Source organism: Lampris incognitus, chromosome 2 (assembly GCF_029633865.1).
Source record: "Lampris incognitus isolate fLamInc1 chromosome 2, fLamInc1.hap2, whole genome shotgun sequence".
Taxonomy (NCBI): Eukaryota; Metazoa; Chordata; class Actinopteri; order Lampriformes; family Lampridae; genus Lampris; species Lampris incognitus.
In genome coordinates, this window is record NC_079212.1 from 34,529,601 (window position 1) to 34,553,025 (window position 23,425).

Genomic DNA, 23,425 nt, shown 5'->3' on the forward strand with positions numbered 1-23,425 from the left:
AACTGTGAAGTATGGGATAGTTACCAGAGCTAGAGAGTGTATTCTGAAGCTACATACAGGTTAAGGTCAAGAATCTCTGAAGTGGATTTGGGGTTTTTCCACTTGGGGTAATTTGGGTACAAGGATGTAAAGGCTTTAGGGGTAATAAGGGAATTATAAATGTATATTCAAGAAACTACAGTGCTGCTTTGCAGGACAACAGTCTGAGGGAGGGGCAATGCTTCACCTTGGGGTGTAGTTAGTGGGTGAACTGGAACAGTATTGGAACAATAGGTGAGTATTATAGGAGTAATGACAGCAGATTGTGAGGACAAGAGTCAAGCACATGTTGGATTCTAAAGCACACCGGTTGCACTGACAGGAGACACTGAAGATGTGTATATGAGCTACAGCTGCAAAATAGCGGCCAAATGAAGCATACCTTACTGGGTTGTGTTTGCTAAATAAGGGGCAGATTAAAAATGTATGTTAGGGGTTTCTAGTTGTCTAATCAGACCTATTATGATCACCTTAGGGCACTCACAATTCCAAATAAGGGATGGATAAATTGTTTTTTGTAGACTACAGTCAAATAGGAGAGAAGTTAGAGGTATGTATGGGAGGTCATGACAGCCAAATAGTGATTAGGTGAGGAGTGTAGCATGTTGGCACTATAGTTGCCTGATAGGGGGAAGGTTCAGGGTGTCCAGGGCGCTGTGGTAAAGCTCCCTCAATGCTCTCAACAGATAGAGACGGCAAAACATCTGGTTGAAAAGATGTGGCAATGGCTCCTACAGAGAGAGATAGAAAGAGGGAGAGAGAGTTGAGAAACAAAGAGAATGGGGAGACAATGTGGGAGTGAAGGAGTGAAAGAGAGAGGGAAATAGGAGATAGGGACAGAAAATATAAACAAGGCAAAGCAAGGCAGAAAAATATTGGGGGACAGAGGGAGGAGGGAGGGAAAGAAAGAAACAGAGAGAGAGATAATGAGAGGAGAGACATAAAAACATAAAATTGCTGAACTCATCATGAATTGGTATTTTAAATTATAAATAATGACATTCTGTCAGTTATGAAAAGTCACCAGGCTGGTTAATGGGCTATTAACACACAAATTTTCCATATGCTGTACAAAAAGAGGGAGAACATTCCCGAAGCCACCCCCCCCCACACACACATCATGTAGTAGAAGTTGTATAATTAGTTGTGCACACACACATACACAACCTTGGAGATACTGCAGTTATGACGTGTACAAAATCTACAGTGGTTTTCTTTGATATATCTACTATTCATCAGCCTCCTGCTAAATGTACAAGAGTTAAAAAAAACCGGCATTTTAATGAGAAGACTACTGAAATGTTTATTAAGGCTATTTCGCAGATCTCGCCTCCATGTCAACCTCTGTGGATCAACTCTTAAATCATTTTCATTCAAACGTTGAAGATATCATTAATACTATTTTCCCAGTAAAGGAAAAGTTGATCTTCCCTAAGCTTGCAGCACCATGAAGAAATGCAGCTTCTGTAAAAGCCCAGGGAAGGGAATGTAAAAAAGCAGAATGCAAATGGTGGAAATCAGGCCTCCACATCCACTATGACATTTATAAGGAAAACCAGCATGACTACAAGCTTGTATTAAATAATGTAAGACGATCCTACTTCTCTGATGTAATAAAAAATAACTCTAACAAAGATCATTTTCTTTTTTCAGTTGTTGATAGACTGACTAGACTTCCAAGTCTTCCAGTGTCAACTCCCCCTGAACATCTATTGGGGGTAAATGCAATGAGCTTGCTGAGTTTTTCAGAGATAAAATCAAAACAATTAGAAGTTCCATAAATCAGCCAGCACAAAACACATCTTTTTTATCCAGCTGAAATTACCTTGATAATAATGTCTGAATTCGAGACCACTGATCTTCATACCCTTGAGAAAATTGTCTCGCAATTAAATCTATCTACCTGCTGTCTAGATTCTTTAACTACTCTTTCTCAAAGAGTTTATCAAAAAACCTGCAATGAATTGTTAACTGTTCGAGTTCATCTGGTCTTTTCCCACACGGTCTAAAAACAGCAGTTATTAAACCCTGACTAAAAAAGAGCACTCTAGATTCATCTGTGCTCAGTACCTACAGACCAATATCAAATCTATCATTTAGAGGTAAGGTCAATGAGTAGGTTGTTTATCAGCAGTTTAGTTGTTCCCTTAAGATTAATGATTATTTTGACATCTTCCAATCTGGATTCTGCCCAAACCACAGTACTGAGACGGCACTAATTAAGGTGGTTAATGACATTCATCTTAACTCTGACTCTGGTAATATATCAGTTCTGGTTTTATTGGATTTAAGTGCTGCGTTTGATACCGTTGACCATTCTATATTATTAGCTAGACTAGAAAACTTAGTTGGACTATCTAATACGGTCCTTTGCTGGTTCAGGTCATACTTGCAACATTACTTTAGCAACTTTGTCTCCCAGAAGGTTACCATGACATGTTCCTCAAAGATCAATCTTTGGCCCTCTCTTATTTAATCTTTACATACTTGGCTTAGCAAAACCTTTGGGCAACTTTGCCATAACTATAATGATGATGATACACTAATTTATATTGCGCTCTCACCTTCTGATTATAGTCCAACTGACTCCCTGTTTCATTGTGTCTCCCTAACAAATGACTGGATTTGCCAGAACTTTCTACAGCTAAAAGGACAAAACAGAGGTATGTGACAACCCCGGGGTCAGCCCGGCTTCAGCAACATGGCCAGTGACCCAGCACAGCCCAGAAACGCACCTGGCCCCAATCGCGAGAGGGAGACTGAGCGACACACCTGGCCCCAATCGGAGGCTGATGAGCCCCAGGATAAAAGGGAGCCAGAGACAGCCGCCCGGGGGGGAGCGAGAGAGGTAGCGATAGTTGTGTTGGCTGCCCAGCGTAGGAGCCAAGGAAGACGGGAGCCAGCCGGCCGAGACGAGGAGCAGTACTCGTGTTGAGCGTTTTTCGGTTTGTCTTTTGAATAAATGCCCACAGTGGGCCAACCTGCCGACGGTCTCTGTTTCGTTGTTGGGTCGGGTGCTAAAGTTCCCCTGTGGTTGTCACAGGTAGTTGTTTTGGTTCTGACAAAAATGAGAGAATTAAGGTCAATGCCTATCTAAAATATCCATCACCGCAGACTACAAGTCAGGCCAGAAACTTAGGTGTTATTTTAGATGATGATCTACACTTTTAAAACCAGGTTAACTCATTAACCAAGTCAGCATATTACCACCTTGAAATATAGGTAGGATTAGAGGCCTACTATCCAAACCAGACCTGGAAAGTCGTACCCATGCTGTCATCTCTAGTAGGATTGGTTACTGTAATGGGCTTTATAGTGGCCTTCCTAAAAAAAAAAAACTCTCCAAAAACTACATGTTCAAAATGCAGCTGCTAGGGTACTCACAAAATACTAAAAAATACAACCACATCACACCAGTTCTCAGATCTTTGCACTAGCCACTGTGCAAGAGAGGTGAATTTAAAATTCCTTTTATTGATCTATAATACCCTAAATGGCTTGGGACCAAAATATCTCCTAGATCTTCTTATTCCGTATGAAACATCAAGAACCCTTAGGTTGTCTGGAAAGGGACTACCCAAGACAAAAACATGGTGAAGCATCATTCATATATTATGCTTCCTACACCTGGAACAAACTCCCAGAAACACATAGATATGCCCCAAATGTGGCAACTTTTAAATCCAAGCTCAAAACCTTCCTGTTTTGTAGGGATTATGAACACTGACTTGCTTCACTTAGAGTAGCCCTATAAGGGTGTAACTGTCTCAACTGTGAGTTGTAGCACCAATATTTGTTCTTTTCATCATCTGTACAACTTTGTCTTATCTTTTATTGTTATTAATCAGTTATTTTTGTTTTCTGCTGCTAATTTTATTACCTTATCTTTTTATCTATTTAGTTTTTTCCTCTTTTAATCTACGCTATGATCTAGTTTAAACTGTTTAACCGCCTCTTAATAAATACACATGCTCTCTCTTTCACAAATGCATATAAACATGCACTTGACATGTAAATTAATACTTACCCCCAGTATGTGGACTCTGTTGTAGTAAGAACTGAAGTCTTTACTGAGAGACACCAGGAACTTACAAACCTGAGAGAAAACCACAAAACACAGAAACATTATCAGTTTACAAAAATATCTATTTTCACAAGTCTTTTCGCTATATTGAGCTTTGAAATCTTATTTTTCTTTTTTTTTTCGATTTTCCCCCTTTTTCTCACCCCCATTGTATTCACCCAATTACCCCACTCTTCCGAGCTGTCTCGGTCGCTGCTCCACCCCGTCTGCTGATCTGGGGAGGGCTGCAGACTACCACATGCCTCCTCCAATACATGTGGAGTCACCAGCCACTTCTTTTTACCTGACAGTGAGGAGTTTCGCCAGGAGGACGTAGCGCGTGGGAGGATCACACTATTCCCCCCAGTTCCCCCTTCCCCCTGAACAGGCACCCCGACTGACCAGAGGAGGTACTAGTGCAATGACCAGGACACATACCCCCATCTGGCTTCCCACCCGCAGACACGACCAATTGTATACCAAGCGGGAGATAACATGGGGATTTGAACCGGCGATCCCCGTGTTGGTAGGCAACGGAATAGACCGCTATGCAACCTGGATGCCCGAAATCTAATTTTTCGTCAAACAAAAGGAAAAATTTGGCCATGGGGTTGAGATGATTACGACTGTTTCCAATTCCGGAATTTTTCAGAATCAGCGTGCAATAATTTGAAACAAGACAAAAAAGGGAAATAAATGGCAGATTAGAAATTGCACTTATTTGAAGACAGACAATTTAAAAAAACAGCTTATATGGATATGGAAAAAGAGCTATGCTCTCTGGAAAGCCCCTTTTTTGTGAGCTCACAATTTTTGTTAGTGTTTTTATGATGGCAATTGGGATATAGGATTAATTTAAAACAAATTCTACCGGATGTGCGCTTGTATGATTTTGTATGATCATACTGCTTTAGTTAAAGAAATAACACAACAAACACATTACTTGGATTATTTCTGCATATAGACAAAAATCAAAGACATGCTGTAACCCCCCCCCCCCCCCGAAACCCAAAAAAAAAACAAAGGCGTTCCTTTAACTTTAGGACCTCTAGTATCGTTATAAAAGATAAATGCTGCTATGAAGTAAAACATAGATGTTTTCATTTAGTATGCCATTCTGAGTATCATTTATTAGAAGCAGTAAAGATCTACAAATATTTACTCTGGTTATGAAATATGACTGGTGCCTGGAAAGAATTTGGTGTATATAGCAGCGAACACTGTTAAACATGATAAAAAAAGTTGAATGAATTGATAAGTGAATTTGCCTTTCAAGCACCTTAAACATTATATCGTTAATGATTGTTAATAGAATGTGAGATAATTCATCATATGATGTTTAGCTTTTATCTTGTTTCTCATTTTCTATGTTTCTATATTTCATCTTCCTCGTTGTTTCCTCGAGGAGTTTACTTGATCAAAATTATTTGTGGGTCTGCATTTATTTTGATTGTAAAAACATCTTTAATAACTACATTTAAATAAAGTTATTATCATTCGTATAACTGTACATGAAAACTTACATGATCACATGGATTGTCATCAACTAAAATGTTCCAAATGAGACAACAATAAATATACATTGTTACAATCAAACATAATGTTTCTTTCTCAAATAAAGCAATACGTTGCAAAAAAAAAAAAGCACTGTGGTAGCCATGTAGAATAGACAGCAACTTAAGATGTCACTCAAACCTGTTCAGTCTTCATGTTAACTCTGGCTCCTCCCCCTTCACAATCCAAAGCTTGTCCTGATTGGTCCAGCAGCTCAGAGAATGGAATGAGGTAGTTGAACAAGAGAAGCCACTCACCCTGTCAATCAAAAGAGAGAAGTGGAACATTAGGGGTGCATCCCATAATTCTGCTCCTTTTCTCCTCCTCACCAACACCAACACCCATTTCCTTCCCAGAGGCAACTTAGACAAGACGAGCGGTAATACGGGTGAGAAGGAGAGAAGGAAGCCAGGGAAAGTGGAGACAAAGTGGCCCAATTATAACTTTGATGAATCCCAAATCTACAATACAGTTTGATCCTCTGTTAAACATGGGCCACTGTTTAATGTGCTTTTCATTAGGGATGTCATTTTTTATTTAATCCTAGTCAATCAAAAGATAACCCTTAAGAAATAAAATTGACTTGACTTGACTTGACATATTAAAGTTCTGGTGATCTGGTGATTTCAGTCACAGCCCAATAGGGCACCATATATGAGGTTATGTGACATTATACACATTCCCTCTGCCGAATCAAAATGAAGCGACCATTATTTGCTAGTGCTTCGCCCGCCATCTTTTTTATTTTTGGTACTACGTCAGATTCTGTGTGTGATCACAGCCAAACATAATTAATGGGTAGGATACATATGTGTATCCTCAGCTGAAAGGCACTTCCTTCAGGAGCTGTTTTAAGAAGTTATTCTCGTCTCCTACAGCACTAAGGACAGCCGGCAATATGCTGGCACAGGCATCTATTTTCGGGTCAAGGAAGAGAAGAAAGAGGTGGCTGTGGAGGAGTAAATTTTTTGGGGGTAATGGAATACACCCCAGGAGTTCAATGACCATGAACTCTGTCTAACTTCAGCAGTTTCTTTCTTTTCAGAGATGAGAGGAGAGGGGAGGAGAGGAGAGGTGAAGAGGAGACTAAAACTCTGGAAAGTCCAGAATAAAATACAAGACCTTAGAAAATCAGAAAACAGAAGAGAACAGAACAAAATTGTGCCTCTTCTTTTTTTTGGGGGGGGGGGGGGTTCCCCCATTTTTTCTCTCCAATTGTATTTGGCCAATTACCCCACCCTTCCGAGCCATCCCAGTCGCTGCTGCAGCCCCCCTGCCAATACGGGGAGGGCTGCAGACTACCACATCATGCCTCCACCGATACATGTGGAGTCGCCAGCCGCTTCTTTTCACGTGACAGTGAGGAGTTTCACCAGGGGGACATGGCACGTGGCCCCGACCGACAAGAGGAGGCGCTAGTGCAGCGACCAGGACACATCCCCACATCCGGCTTCCCACCCGCAGACACGGCCAATTGACCTTTCGCAAAGTACCGCCCCAGAACGGTGCTTGTCCAAGCCTACCTTAGCAACGGTCCGTCAAGCTTTCAAACACACAACAAAATGCTGAAACGGGATTTGCAAACCGGATACTAGATATCTGAAAAGTTTGGAGGGGGTGTAATTTTCTTTCCCTTCCCGAAACCCAGAACGCAAGAAGCGCAATGTCGGCAATAGATTTCTCAGTATAGCAGACCCCATGGCTAGCTCAATCCATCCAAAATCAACAAAAATACCTGTTTGCTCCAAGCTAAGCTTGCTACTAGCTATTATTGATAGCTAATACAGCTAACGTATTATTACTGTTACTTTTACCCACACAATGCGCTGATTTCTTCCTTCATGTTATGGTGTTTTCCGGCTACTTCCTGGATAGTTCTGAAATGCTTGACGGGCATAGCAACAGTAAATAAGGGGGGCGGGACTTTGTGAAAGGTCAATTGTGTCTGTAAGGACACCCGACCAAGCCGAAATAGTACCTCTTCTTTAAGCGCTGAGAAGTCTAGCTGGGAACCTTCAGGGATTTCCGGGTACAGTCCTGTCAAAAGAATCCACATAAATTATTAAGTAGTCATTTTAAATCAGTCAAACATTGCTGTACAGTTACCCTGGTTCGTTTCATTGGCCTAAGACAGGGATGGGCAACATGATCCAGAAATGATCCACATGATCCAATAGTCTTTGCCAAGGATCTTGATTTGTAGACTCAGGCGTGTACCTGCTTGGTTGGACCAGAGACCTGCACCCACACCAGCCCTTTCTGGATCATGTTGCCCACCCCCGGACTAAAATGCAAAAACTGAAGGCCTCACCCTTTTCCACGCCTCTCTCATAGCTGTCGAACAGCGTGTGCAACCGTGCGCAGTTATACATCACAAACACCCCTCCCCTTGGTCCCTTGGTGGAAACGCTCCCTTCTCTCTGGACATCCAATGTGACCTAGAGAGACAGCTGTCAATTATTCTAACTTGTTCCCAGCATTAGCACATCACAAAGCAATTGATGGGAGAGATGATGGAAATGTTTTAGCAACTGCTTCAATCACATCAACTTAAATAACAATAATGCATAACCAGTCAGGGCAAATACAGGCAGACACACACACACACACACACACACAGCGGCATACTTTAACACATACATGTTTCATAATTATAAGAAAATCAATGAGAGGTAAAGAACCAGTATATGCTTGCTTGCTGGCTGGTAGTCCATCGAGTCCGACGGTGACATCCTTCCTTGTTAACGGTGTGTTCTTTGACGACTATAGAGTCCAATTCTTGAGCCACAAGTTTTATTGCATGTTGGGCATATGAAGTCTGAGTTAGTGGGAGCAGGTATGGTTGTGTGTCTCCTAGTCTTCTCTGTTTTTTTTTCACATTCCTCTCCATTTCCACCTGTTCTATACCTCTGTGGCAGATCTCCTGCCAGTTGGAACGGTTGGTGGCAGCTTGCTCCAGTCTCAAGGGGTTGATACATTTCTTCAGTGATGTTTTTAAGCTGGTCTTTGTATCGCTTCTTCTGACCACCTGCAGACCGGCAGCCAAGATGAAGCTGTCCATACAGGACTTGATGTGGCAGGCGTTCTTGAGGCATCCTGATGACATGCCCAAGCCAGCACAGTTGGTGTTCAGTGACCATGGCTTCTAGGCTCTTGCAGTTTGTCCTAGCAACAATCTCTGCATGGGGAACATGGTCACGCCATGTGATCCCCATGATTCGCTGCAGACACCTTATGTGGAACTGCTCCAGCAACCTTAGGTAGTAGAGTACACACACAGGGCACAGGACGCACTGACTCACACATGTACTGTTGCCCCTTAAGAACTTCACAGTGTCTAGTGGTGTTGTGAGGGCAAAATCAGTACTTCAATACACACACACACACACACACACACACACACACACACACACACACACACACACACACACACACACACACACACACACACACACACACACATACAGAGCTACAGTAGGACTCACAGGACTGGTATGAACTGTTGACAGCAGCTCAAATCTGACAGTTGCAGAGGTCATGACCCTGATGATGTCATCCCATGTTTGACCTGAGGGAGGAAAGGGCATTTGCTTTCAGTTAATTTCCGTCATGTGTCGGTCAAAGTAATAAGCACAACCAAGTGAACAGCATGAGTAATGAACAAAGGGTAACATTCATGCTGTGGCATAACAACATTTGACTTCAATTGAATGAAATTAGCTAAAGCATAAATAAGTTAACAGACAGGAAGCAGAAGCGGGGCAGGCTAAGCTAACTGCTCGCCCATGCAGACCGACAGTTCCGACAGTCATCCTGGCTGGCATTCGCTCTCTTGGACAGTGAGTTTTCTTTTTTTTTATATGTTGGAAATATTTGTTTTTGTAGTTTGGAAATATGTGTTCTTGTAGTTTGGATATGTGTTTTTGTCTTTGTGTTGCACTGCTGTGGGCTGGGGGGAAATGATATTTCATTTGATTTTATGTACGCAAGTACATGAAATGAAACGACGAATAAATGCTCCTGATTCCTGATTCCTGAAGTTGAAATCACAGCGAATATACAGGTTTAACCTTTGTATAAACAAATATAAGATAGTACCAGTAAAAATGTTGGACACACATAATTGGATGTATTTTTAAAAAAATCTTGAAATGATTGCCAATTTCTGAATTTCTTTCCAAAACAACTTTAAATTTAGTAAATATAAATTTTGAAATGCCCCCAACCCCAACAAGTTGTTTCATTTAGTACTTTAGTGATCTTTAGTGAAAGAAAAAACCCTACTGTGAGTAGGTGTGTCCAAACTTTTGACTGGCACTGTATATAAACCCTATTACTCTATCTTGGAAGAAATATCATAACAATAATGTCAAAAATCAAGTAGTTATATTAAAATTTAAACCCTGAAAATGTTTGAAATATTAAGTATTTGGTCTCTAGAAGTGTCATACTTTTTTTAGTTATCTATATTGTATCGTTATATCCTAAGTTTAATATTTGCAATGTCAATAACTGTAAGGTTGCTTTTTTTTTTTCAAAAAACTTCATTTTAATTGTGCATTTTAACTTCTGGAGTGATTCTGAATTGCTGGTTCATCTAGAATAGAGTAAGTATCATCTTTCTCGCTTAACAAGTTGCTATTAGTCTTATTCCAGCTGCTTGAGTATTAGTCCTTTTCTCTATACATCTGCTGCTGGTTCCTAGTGGGATCTTATTCTAACTGTAGCTGTCTTATTTTATTTATTTACTTGTCTTATTTACTTAATCTAGCTGTAGCTGTTTTTTTGCCTAGTGTGCCTTTAAATATTTCTTATTGCCTAGCTGTTTTGACTTATTTATCCTTTTAGCTTATAAATATATTCCTTGGTAACTTGCTGTTTGCAGTTGTAATAGTATTGTGTGAGGTTTGATAGAGTTTTACATAAGTGACCAGTTTCTGGGCAATAGGCCTATTTTCAGTATACCTCTTTGGCCAATTGGGTGTTAAGTGGCCAGGGTGTGGCCAGAACATCATAGGGATTTATAAGTCTGGCCTGATTCAGTTTCAATCCAGTGTGCATTTTAACTTCTGGAGTGATTCTGAATTGCTGGTTCATCTAGAATTGAGTATCATTTTTCTTGCTTAACAAGTTGCTATTAATCTTATTCCAGCTGCTTGAGTATTAGTCCTTTTCTCTAAACATCTGCTGCTGGTTCCTAGTGGGATCTTATTCTAGCTGTAGCTGTCTTATTCTATGTACTTACTTGTCTTATTTGCTTATTCTAGCTGTAGCTGTTTTTCACCTAGTGTGCCTTTAAATACCTTTAAATATTTCTTGTTGCCTAGCTGTTTTGACCTAGTTATCCTTTTAGCTTATAAATATATTCCTTGGTAACTTGCTGTTTGCAATTTTAATAGTATTGTGCGAGGTTTGATAGAGTTTTACATAAGTGTCCAGTTTCTGGGCAATAAGCCTATTTTCAGTGTACCTCTTTGGCCAATTGGGTGTTAAGTGGCCAGGGTGTGGCCTGCACTCCTGGCAGACAATTAGCAATCAATGTTCTTTAAATCACTGCTGCTACTTCCAAGCATCAGGCAAACAAGCCTAGATTGAACAAAGGCTAGAGTGAACAAAGGCAAGTGCGACTTTTACAAGTCAAGACTTCGTCAAGCATGGACTGTTCTTTTTAGATCCGGTCAGTCATCTGTATTTTGTGTACCTAGTATAGACTATGTGTATCCTTCACATTCCTGTCCTTTCCTCTTCCCGGGGCTGTCATAGACGTTGGGTCACTCCTTGGCGCTGTGACCCTACCAATCTCATCTATCCCACTCTCTCCACTCACGTTGAGCAAGTGGTGTCAGGAGGGCTCTGGAATAGCCAGTCTGAGGTGCCGAAAGCTGAGTTTATCTCAGGCTACGCATCCTTGCTCTCCCTCAACTTTCTTGCTCTGAGACCTGGATCATGCCAGAAAACACTACCACACCCGCAGCTCTGTCTGATGTGTACATTTTTTCTCACACTCCCAGAGCTGGGAGGCGGGGTGGTGGTACTGGCCTACTAATCTCCCTGAAATGGAAATACTCCCTTGTTTCCATTCTACAGTTTTCTCTGCCCTCTTTTGAATTTCATGCGGTTACTGTCTCTTATCCAGTCAAACTCACCATCGTGGTTGTGTACTGCCCACCAGGCCCCCTTGGTGAGTTTCTGGAGGAGCTTGACACACTTGTCTCGCACTTCCCTGTTGACGACTCTGCACTTATCCTTTTCGGTGACTTCACCGTCCACACTAACAAGCTAGATCCTCTTCTCTGTTTCCTCTCCTGCTTTGATCTTCACCTATCACCCTCTCCTGCTACCCACAAGGCCCGCAACCAGCTGGACCTTATCTTTACCAGACACTGTCCTATTTCCAGTTTCTGTTACTCCCCTCTAGCTTTCTGACCACTATTTCATGTCCTACTCTCTCTCCTTCTCTTCACCCCCCTCAGCCCCTTCCCCTACCCACATGGTTTCCACCCGTAGACACCTCCGCTCTCTCTCCGCCACTGAGCTTTCTTCCTCTGTTACCTCTATCCTCCCTATACCTGAATCTTTCTCTCTCCTACCCCCTGACAGTGCTACTGATCTTCTTCTCTCTACCCTCTCCTCTTCTCTGGACAATCTCTGTCCCCTCACCTTCAGGCCTGCACGCCCAACTCCACCTGCCCCTTGGCTGACCGACTCAGTACATACTGACAGACGGAGCCTGAGAGTGGCAGAGCACAAATGGAGAAAAGGCAAACTCCCAGAGGACCTTCTCAACTTCCAATCTCTTCTTTCCACTTTCTCCTCCTCCCTTTCTGCTGCTAAGGCTGCCTTCTATCGCTCTAAAATCCTATCCTCTGCCTCTAATCCTAAGAAACTCTGAAACCTTCTCTACACTTCTTCCTCCCTTCTCCCTGATGACTTCGCTAACTTCTTTGACAAGAAGGTAAACAACATCAGATCCTCCAGTTCTCACCACCCGGTTAGTGCTGCTTGCACTATCGCACCCTCCCTCACCTCTCCACGTCCTGCCCTATCCCACCTCGCTCCCCTCTCCCCCGACAAGGTTCTAAAGCTCATCACATCCAGTCGCCCCACCACATGCTCCCTTGACCCGGTCCCTTCCCCTCTTCTTCAGTCTATAGCACCTGAACTCCTTCCCTATCTAACCCACCTCATCAACACCTCCCTCCAGGCAGGATGCTTTCCATCTGCTTTCAAGACTGCTAGAGTCACCCCCCTTCTCAAGAAACCATCACTTAACCCCTCTGACGTCAAAAACTACAGACCGGTTTCCTTTCTATCCAACATCTTCGAACGTGCTGTCTTTAACCAACTTTCTTTGTACCGCCTCCTGGACCCCAACCAGTCTGGGTTCAGGGTGGGTCACTCGACAGAGACGGCCCTCCTTGCAGTGACAGACTCGTTGCACTCTGCGAGAGCAAACCCTCTCTACTCCTGGACCTGTCAGCTGTGTTCGACACAGTGAACCACCAGATCCTCCTCTCTACCCTGGAGGGGCTGGGTGTCTCAGGCTCTGCACTCTGTTTGCAACCTACCTGACGGGTCGTTCCTACCAGGTGACATGGAGGGAATCTGTGTCGGAGCCTCGCAGACTGACTACAGGCATTCCACAGGGTTTGGTTCTGGGTCCTCTCCTTTTCTCCCTGTACACGACATCCCTGGGTTCTGTTATTCGCTCGCATGACTTCTCTTAGCATTGTTATGCCGATGACACCCAGCTGATCTTGTCCTTTCCTCCCTCTGACACACAAGTAGAGACACAAATTGCTGCGTGCTTGACTGACATCTCGGAGTGGATGGCGACACACCACCTGAAGCTCAAGATGGAGCTGATGTTCCTCCTGGGGAAAGGTTGCCCGCACCGAGACCTGGCCATCACCATTGACAAAACCGTGGTGACGCCAACTCGGACTGTGAGGAATCTGGTTGTGATCCTGGACGACCAACTGTCGTTTGCTTCAAACGTTACATCGGTTGCTCGCTCCTGCAGATTTCTCCTCTATAACATCAGGAGGATTCGCCCATTCCTCACCGACAAGATGGCACAGGTGCTCATCCAGGCTCTGGTCATCTCCCGGCTGGACTACGGCAACTCCTTCCTTGCTGGCGCCCCCGCATCAGCCATCAGACCTCTGGAGCTTGTTCAGAAAGCTGCAGCTTATCTGGTGTTCAACTCCCCTTCTCATGTCCCCACACTGGCTCCCAGTAGCTGCTCGCATCCAGTTTAAGACTCTGGTGCTAGCTTACAGGGCAGTGAAAGGAACAGCTCCTTCCTATCTCCAGGCCATGGTCAAGCCCTACATCCCCACCCAACCACTTCGCTCTGCTGCCTTGTGACGCCTGGTTGCCCCGTCACTCAGAGGCCCTTGCTGCCGATCGACCCAGTCATGGCTCTTTTCTGTCCTGGCCCCACAGTGGTGGAATGAACTCCCCACTGATGTCAGGACAGTGGAGTCGCTGCCCATCTTTCAGTGCAGGTTGAAAACTCACCTCTTTAAGAACTACTACCCTGTTACTTGTTCTTAGCACTTACTGTATTCACTCATTTGAAATAAATAAATAAATAAATAAAATCTCTTTCTTGCACTTTTACTTTAGCACTGGTTTTGCTCTTAGATGCTTCTTTAGATGCACTTATGACCTTTGATGACTAGTAGTTCTCCTGATTTCCTACGTTAAATGCACTTACTGTAAGTCGCTTTGGATAAAAGCATCGGCTAAATGACTGTAATGTAATTGGTCAAAGATTGTCGCACAATAAACAGGTCTTCAAATGATAAACATTGCGTGTCAAATTTAAGAATCAATTTCTTAACACGCACGCATTGTCTGCACACATGCACAGGCTTGTGCAAAACTCCCACACAAACACACACACACCTTCTACTTGATCTCCATACTTCATCTCTGAGGCCTCCTTCATCTGACCTCTCCTCAGCCTGTAGGAGACAAGGGAATATAGAGGGGGCAAAACTGACAGAATGCACAATTATAAACTCTAGAGAGATGTGCAGGAGAAGCAATGTATCTTATAAAAGAAGAGAAGAGAATAAAAGAGAAGACAGGAGAACTCTATCTTACTGTAGAAACTGGGAAGCGGTGAGGTGAGAACCAGGAGTCTTCACAGGCCCACATACCACATGTCTCTGGAGAAAGAGACAGAACACATATAGGAACACAGAGCTGTAGGTGATGCTGTGTGTGTGTGTGTGTGTTCCAGAGAGAGAAAGACAGCGAGAGACAGGCAGACAGACCAGACAGGGTATGTGTGTGTGAGGGTGTTGCCAGTTGTGTTACATCAATATATAGACTTTCATTCCAAAAATAAAATTTCAAATCTAAAAGATGAATAAAATAAAAACTAAGTCTGTTTTAGAATGATTCACAACAAATATAATGTATGCATAGAATCATGTTTGTAAAAAATAAATGGCTTGAGAAAATTTGTTTGCATGTGCATGCATGCACCTGTGTGTGTGTGTGTGTGTGTGTGTCAGTATTGAGGACGAAAATTCCAAATAAGCAGGCTAAGCACTGCTTTCATAAGAAAAATAAGAGAAAAAAAATGATATATTCAAGTCTAGTGTTATTATAGTTAGTCTGGTCAACTTTGGACCCAGTGCAACACAAACAGATTAATTTCACCTTCTGTCTTGCTTACTATTTGCTTTGACGCCACCTGCTTGTATGAGTGCTTCGTTGTGCGCTTTCTCTGGCTTCGATTTGAAGCTTGTTTAACCTTGTGGTTGTACCTTGCTATGCATTCAGTTCTTTGAGTTTAATAATCCAGAAAGGAAAAACTGACTTATGTGTGCATTACGTGTGTGTGCACATTACTTCTATGTGAGTGTGTATGAGCATTATGTGTGTGCGTGTGCATGCGTGAGTGTGTAGATATGTGATTGTATGTGCATGTGTGTATGCTACTTGTGTTTAAATGTGTTTAAGTGTGTGTTACCTGTGTGTGTGTCGCTCCGCCGGCTCTCCACAGCATGGCTATCTGCTGCTGGCGGAACTCATCCTGGCAGGAAGTCACGTGTAATGCCGTTGCCGTGGATACCTACATGATAGAAAAATAGGTTTTGTAAAACATTGCATGATTCATTTAAATGTGACAAAGTAATATTAAACCCAATCAGAATCATTATCATCAAGAAAAATAAGATAAAATGTTGTTGTGTTTGTGTTTTTGTTTGTATCTGTGTGTGCCCAAGTAATGAAGTTATTCAAAGGAGTTGAATCAAGTGCAACTGGACTTGGTATATATCCAAGTCCAGTCTTCATGGATATATACCAAGTCCAGTTTCACTTGATTCAACTCCTTTGGATAACCATGACCTGGATGAATGAGAACATTCACAGACACCAAGTAATGAAGCTGATTACATGTGACTGTAATATATTTGAATGTGTCTGTTATGGCCGTAATGCTGTGTTTGGTGTTTAATTCCCTCCTGTGTGTCTCTCTAGTCTAGGTGCTGTCCAGCTTCCTAGCTGGCTACGTGACTGGTCTCTTGCACTTGCAGCTATTCAGTCATTAATGCCTGGACATAAAGACCTGAAGAAGAAAACAGCTGGTGCCCAGTTGGCCATTCAGCAATTTCTAGTCTGTGTGTGTGTGTGGGGGGGGGGGGGGGAATCCCTGTGATGGCCTGGCGGCCTGTCCAGGGTGTCTCCCCGCCTGCCGCCCAATGCCCGCTGGGATAGGCTCCAGCATCCCCGTGACCCTGAGCAGGATAAGCGGTTTGGATAATGGATGGATGGATGGATAGTCTGTGTGATGTATAAAGTCGAACCCTTTCAAGTGGGTGTGTACCGGAATTGGTAGTTCTACCTCTTTTAGAGGGAGGGTGTATTGACTGTTTGTTGGTTCGTATTGTTCTTTGTTGCATTTAAAACTAGACCAACCTTCTCTTTCTTACATAAGTCTAGAGTTCTGTTACATTTTGTTTATTGTTTTGTGGCCTCTGTCTTGCTTAATTGATACTGAGTTATTAAATTAAATAAATTCCTAATCTCTCTTTATAGATCAGTTTTCCTCGCTTCTTTTTCCCTGAGATAATTTTTTATCATTACTCCCCTCATCCCCTAGACTTCATAACATGGTTGGGGGCTCGTCCGGGATAGAAAACGGAGATCGGGAAATTGATTTATTGTTCAGGCCAGTGTTTCGTGTTAATATTATTGCCGGTGGCTATCGCGGTGAGTATTGGTGTCTGGCTGTCCATTGTCTAACCTTCATTAAGCATTTAAACAGCTTCCTCAGATAGACAGGTGAGTGTCCAGCTGGGTTGTATCAGTCTTTCCATTAGGCACTCTTATTATTGTGTCTTTTTTATTTTCGGAGTAATCCTGGGTGGGGATAGAGGGCCCCGATGGGCGTAGGCATTGCAGGGCTTCGGCCAATGAAGTTCAGACTTTTCAATCTCCTTGAGCCCGACATGCTACCGAAGGCAAGTAGGTATCGTTTGGGTTAGGCAGGATTTGGAGTTGTTTCTGTAAGGCTATGCTTGACATTTGCGTGTGTGAAGAATCCAGCATCAAGGTTATTGCGTTTGCCACTGGTGGACATGATTCATAGTCTATACTGGTGAGTTGTTGCAATTAGGCTACTGTTATTGGTCTCTTCCAGACATTGTTAGCTTCTGGCTATGTTTGTTTTTGGTGAGTGTGGCAGAGTGGGGTGTGGACCAGCTGTCCCGAGTTGGTCTAATTAACTCAGGACGGAAATTGGTTTCACACCCTAAATGAATGGCAGCATTTGATCTGGATGAGTTTGTGGCTAATCCTACTCTGGGTCAGCTTGATAAATGCAGGAAAGATGACCTGTGTGTAATCGCCAAGTATTATGATATTCTTGTTTCTAGGTCTCTGGTTAAAAGAGAGCTATACACTGTTCTTTTAAATGATTTGGTTAGTAAAGGAGATTTTGACTTACCGGCATCTGTGGAACCTCCTGGTTCGGTAGCCAGGGTTATGGCAGCAATATCCTTGGGTGAGGGCCGCTCTGAAACAGCGGGGCCCTCGGGTGAAGGTTGCTCTGCTCTTCCGGTGGGAGAGGTGACCGAACAGCAGCCTGTTAGCTTTATTCCTGGTGTAAAGAATAGTGAGACAGAAGGGAAGCCGTTCAACGTTGCCACGGTTCGATCCACTTTCAGTAGAGTCATCTTCTGGTTCTAGGTCCGATGCCTGACTAAAAGTTCACCTCGCTCACCTTCAGCTGGAGGCGCAGGAAAAAGAGCGTGAGCTTCAGCTCTGAAGGGAGTTAAAGATAAAGAGAACTGGGGGCAGACATGGCTATTAAGATGCGTCAATTAGAATTGTAGACAGGTAAGGCAGATTCTGGTGCAATGGTTCCTGTTTCTGCTGGTGCACAATTATCATCGAATTCCAATGATACATTTGATGTGAGTAAAAACATCTCCTTGGTTCCTGTTTTTCGAGAGTCTGAAGTTGAATCCTACTTCGGGGCATTTGAGCACATTCCCATTGCTTTACATTGGACAAATGATGTGTGGGCAATACTTTTCCAATGTAAGCTGACTAGTAAGTCTCAGAAGGTTTGTTCTTCTCTCTCTTGTTGAAGACAGCCTTGTGTATGATAACGTCAAAAGCGCTATCTTGCGAGTGAATGAGCTATTGCCAGAGACTTTTATACAGCATTTCCAAAGCCTTAAAAAGATGTTAAGCCAGACATGTTGATTTTGCCAGGGAGAAAGAGATCTTCTTTGATAGAGGGTGTTTAGCATGTAAGGCTGACGTCCTTGCCTCCGTGTGTGAGCTGATGTTGCTGGAAGAATTTAAAAACTGTATGCCTGAGTGTACTGTGGTCTAATCTAAATGAACAAAAAGTAACTAAATTACAACAGGCTGCAACTCTGGTGGATGAGTTCACTCTTACACACAAGTTTTTTTTTTTTTTACCAAGCATGATTCTTCCTCCTATTGTGATTTCTCTCAGAACTGGTGGCCAGCATGTCACACATGCCAATGCACCATCGTCGAGTTCCAAGATTGAGAAACAGTTTTTTTCTGTCACAAGCCTGGTCACATAGTTGCCAACTGCTTTGAAGTGAAAACAGCAGGCGACAGCTTCAAAACAGCCAAAGGGTGTGGGGTTAATTAAAACTGTCTCCTGGTGGCCAGCCTGCTGCTCCAAAAGTGCCTGATGATTGTTTTAAACCTTTCATCTTTAATTGATTTGTGTGTCTCAAAGGAAAGTCTGAGGACTAGTGCCCTGTCAAATTGTTGCGAGACACTGGTGGCTCACAATCTTTTATCCTCTCCAGTGTCCTGCCCTTGGGTGCTCAGTCTGCTTGTGACACAAGGTATCGAGCGAAACCCCTCCACCGTGTTCATATAAAATCTAACCTGATAACTGGTTTCTTCCTAGTAGCTGTCTATTCCTGTTTTCCTATTGACGACATTGACTTTATCATGGGAAATGACATAGCTGGGAGTAAAGTCTAAGTTGTTCATGTCCCCATTACTGAGGCTGAACATGACCTGGCCCAAAATCATCCAGATGTATTTACAGCTAGTGTTCTGACTAGAGCTCAAGCACATAAGCAGGGCCAGGATGTGTATTTATCTGACTCACTTTTTGTTTCTGCTTTGTCTGAGGACAGGTTGCCACCTGTTAGTGAACCAGTGAACTGCTTCTCAAAAGAAAGTGAGTGTATAGCAGAGTCAGTTATTCATACTGTAGTATCACTGCCTCTGACTCGTGAGGCACTTAGTGCCCAGAAAAGTGATCCGTCCTTGGCAAAGTGTTTTGCTGCAGTTGTTGAAGATATTAGTAAGTGCAGAGAAAAAGTCATTTTTTGTTGATAACAGTGTGCTGATTTGCAAGTGGGTTCAAGGTCAGATGATGCAGCAGATGATTCAGGTAAGGACAGGGGCACAGTCCTTCCCAGATAGTTGTTCCAGCTAGCTGTTAGAAGCATGTACTGGAGCTAACACATGAGCATTTATGGTCTGGTCATTTAGGTGTCACTAAAACCTATGACTGTATTCTTAAAAAAATTCTTTTGGCAAGGAATAAAAACTGATGTGGTTTGTTTCTATAAATCTTGCCACACCTGCTGAATTGTGGGAAAGCCAAACCAGGTAGTGCCTCCAGCTTCTCTGCACCCCATTCCTGCTGTTGGTGAGCTCTTTGAACACATCATGGACTATGTTGGTCCATTACCCAGAACAAAGTATTGACTGTGTAATGTGTGTTTCCACCCATTTCCCTGAGGCAATCCCCTGCAAAAAATTACTGCTCCAGCCATCACGAGAGCTTCGACCAAGTTCTTTACCACACTTGGGCTTCCAAATGTTGTGCAGACTGACCAGGGAACTAACTTTATTTCCAAGATTTTTAAACATACTTTGCAGTCCTTGGGTGTCTCTCACTCTGTATCCAGTGCATACCAGCCAGTCACAAGACACATTTGAACGTTGGCATCAAACTCTGACGTCCATGCTGAGGAAGTACTGTCATGACACAGGGGAAAAACTGGGATGAAGGGGTACCTTTTTGTTCTTTTTGCCATTCGTGACATGAAAGAGGAGTCTCTTGGGTTCAGCCCAGCTGAAATTGTTTGGTCACAATGTGTATGACCCACTGAAAGTGTTCAAAGAGCAGTTTATGTGTAGTTCTTCTCCAGAGACTAACTTAATCGATTTTGTTTCAGTGTTAAGAGCGTTTGCATCGCGCATCACTGGCAAAAGAAGCCCTCTCCATTTCTTAAGGCAATATGAAAAAGCAAGATTGATAAGAAAGTGGTTGAGTGACAGTTTCAGCCCGGTGATCAAGTTTTAGTCTTACTGCCAATGCCTGGCTCTGCTCTCATTGCCCGTTTTTCAGGTCCCTATGTGGTGGAAAGCAAAGTGTCTGACACAGATTGTCATCCGCATGCCTGAGAGCAAAAGGAAAATCTGGTTATAACATTAACATGCGCCAGCCTTATCATTCCAGAGAAGCTGCCCAGGGGAGGAAGAAAAAACTCTGGAGACTGCCCCCCCTGGTGAGGTATATGCTTCATTGGTTTGTGTGGGTTCCTTGTCTGAGGATGGGTTGACAATGCCTACTGATGGTCAGCAGTGTGGCAGGTTGTCTAATTCTGAGTATCTTTCTGGAATCGATTCACATCTGTCCTACCTTCCCAAATGCCAGCGGGATGATGTAATCAGTTTACTCCACTCCTATCGCAGTTTAGTGATGTGCCATTGTGCACTAATGTGTTACAACATGACAATGTCGGTACTGTGGCGCCAATTAAGCATCGTGCCTACCGCTGCCCTGTAGGGAAACGGTGAAAAAAGAAGTGCAATACCTGCTGGAAAATGGTTTGGCCAAGCCCAGTTGAAGCCCCTGGAGTTCTCTATGTTTAATGGCTCCTAAATCTGATCGCACCAGTAGAGTTGGGTTCCCTAATCGTTATTATTGCATTAAAAGTTATTGAAGTGTCTTTATAACAAACTACTAGTTTGTTTTTATGGGAGGGGGTGTTACGGCTGTAACGCTGTGTGGTGTTTCTTTCCCTCCCGTGTGTCTCTCCAGGTGCAGTCCCGCTTCCTAGCTGGGTCTATGACTAGTCTCTTGCACCATTAATGCCTGGGCATAAAGACTTGAAGAAGAAAGCAGGTGGTTCCCAATTGGCCATTCAGTAACTTCTAGTCTGCATGTTATGTAGAGTTTAACCCTCGTGAGCTGGTGTGTACCGAAATTGGTAGTTTGACTCCATTTTAGAGGGAGGGTGTAGTCTATCGACTGTTTGTTGGTTTTGTATTGTTCTTTGTTGTATTTAAAACTAGACCAGCCTTCCCTTTTTTATGTAAGGCTAGACTTCTGATCTGTTTGTTTTGTGGCGTCTGTCTTGGTTAATTGATATTGAGTTATTAAATAAATTCTTAATTTCTCATAGATCTGTTTTCTTCGCTTATTTTTCCCTGGGTTAATTTTTAGTGTTACCACCTCATCCCCTGGACTTCCTTGGGGATGTAACAGTGTCTATACGCACGCATGTGAGCATGAGTGTATGCTTATCATTGCTGATCTCTATGAATTGTGCCCACAGACACTATTGATTACATGGAAGTTGCCATTTTTGCTGCGTGTGCTCAGTTCGTGTGCTCAGTTCGTGTGTGTGTGTGTGAGTGTGAGTGTGTGTGTGTGTGTGTGTGTGTGAGTGTGAGTGTGAGTGTGAGTGTGTGTGTGTGTGTGTGTGTGTGTGTGTGTGTGTGTGTGTGTGTGTGTGTGTGTGTGTAAAAATGTCTTACCGGGCAGTCAGCTGTGGCTAGGTCCAGTTGCGCCAAGTGGGAAAGACTGTCTCTGTGCACTGTAAACAAAACAATTACTATTCAGAATACATTTCACCTTTGGTTTTGCATCATTTACTTAAGTCAGCATTGCTAAGACGTGCTGAAATGAAAAGGGTAAAAAAAATCTTTTTCCATTCTTTTAGCTAAGTAGCCATGCCCTAATTTTACGCAATCTACTAATGTCAACAAATGTGCAAAATTTGAAGAGTGTAACTTTATATCATCCCACAAGGCTCCTGCCCCCTTCCACCTTGTCATATAAAAGCCAAGCTCACTTCAATGTTATTTTTCTAAACTGTTTGCATCTATCACATGTGATAAGACAATGTTTCAGCATTGTACTTTTGTTTGCTCTCCTACTTGCTGTCCGGTTGGTTTGGATTTGGTTCATTTTGAGGAAGCAGAAATTTTTATATGTTCACCATGTCCCAATGTTCATTTTTGACCAAATATACACTCCAGTGCTAAGGAGAAACATTCTCAAAAGCCCATTTCGGCTCACCTTTATCTCAGATTTACAATGAGCTAAAGCTTTTTTTTGATGCAAACATGGACAAATAATTCCTGCAATGGTTACAGAAAGCATTTCAAATATTAATTCTTAACAACTGACTAAAGTAAGCAGGTTGACTTCAAGGAAGGGAAAGGACAGCCCAAGTAGTTAAACGATTGGATGACCACATAAGCGTCTCTACAGACACAATTGGCTGTGTCTGCAGGTGGGAAGCCAGATGTGGGTATGTGTCCTGGTTGTTGCACTAGCGCCTCCTCTGGTTGGTCAGGGCACCTGTTCGGGGGGGGGGGGGACTGGGAGGGAATAGCGTGATACTCCCACGCACTACGTCCCCCTGGTGAAACTTCTCACTGTCAGGTGAAAAGAAGTGGCTGGTGACTCCACATGTATCAGAGGAGGCATGTGGTAGTCTGCAGCCCTCCCTGGATTGGCAGCGGGGGTGGAGCAGCGACTGGGACGGCTCGGAAGAGTGGGGTGATTGGCCAGGTACAACTGGGGAGAAAAGGGGGGGGAAACCCCCCCCCTAAAAAAAGGGGAAGAAAGTGAGAAAGAAGGGGGGGGAACTAATGGACATAACAAGTTAGGAAAAGAGGATGAATTCAAATTCTTGTACATTTCCATCGCCCTACTCATGATTTGAAATTCAAGGTATAAGCCTGGTAGATTTTTGCTAGTCTGCAGGTACAGATGAATAAGGAATCAAAACAAAAGACAGATGATATCTCCACCAACCAGCCTGCCCCCCCCCCATAAGTGAAGAGTGGAAGGATTCAAATAGACAAACTTTACCATGCTATAATTCCCTCCTTATGCTGTACGACAAGGTATATATACGTATAAGACTGCTGAAGGAGGACCAAAATCAAACAAAAATGGGAAATTTGCCTCCACCCCACCAGCAACCCACCCAT

General features: G+C 43.1%; 1 protein-coding gene across 1 annotated transcript in view; it reads right to left on the bottom strand.

Annotated features, from left to right (window-relative positions):
* Positions 1 to 477: 477 nt before the first annotated feature.
* dalrd3 (DALR anticodon binding domain containing 3) overlaps positions 478 to 23,425 on the bottom strand; it is a 28,131-nt gene continuing 5,183 nt past the window's right edge. Inside the window, exons 4-13 of the mRNA XM_056275096.1 lie at positions 21,959 to 22,017; positions 15,648 to 15,749; positions 14,771 to 14,835; positions 14,570 to 14,628; positions 9,142 to 9,224; positions 7,968 to 8,094; positions 7,635 to 7,693; positions 5,798 to 5,914; positions 4,067 to 4,135; positions 478 to 770 (exon numbers count right to left, since the gene is read on the bottom strand). Of these exons, the coding sequence (XP_056131071.1) occupies positions 651 to 770; positions 4,067 to 4,135; positions 5,798 to 5,914; positions 7,635 to 7,693; positions 7,968 to 8,094; positions 9,142 to 9,224; positions 14,570 to 14,628; positions 14,771 to 14,835; positions 15,648 to 15,749; positions 21,959 to 22,017 (860 nt within the window). The 3' untranslated portion in view covers positions 478 to 650. The remainder of the gene's footprint in view (positions 771 to 4,066; positions 4,136 to 5,797; positions 5,915 to 7,634; positions 7,694 to 7,967; positions 8,095 to 9,141; positions 9,225 to 14,569; positions 14,629 to 14,770; positions 14,836 to 15,647; positions 15,750 to 21,958; positions 22,018 to 23,425) is intronic.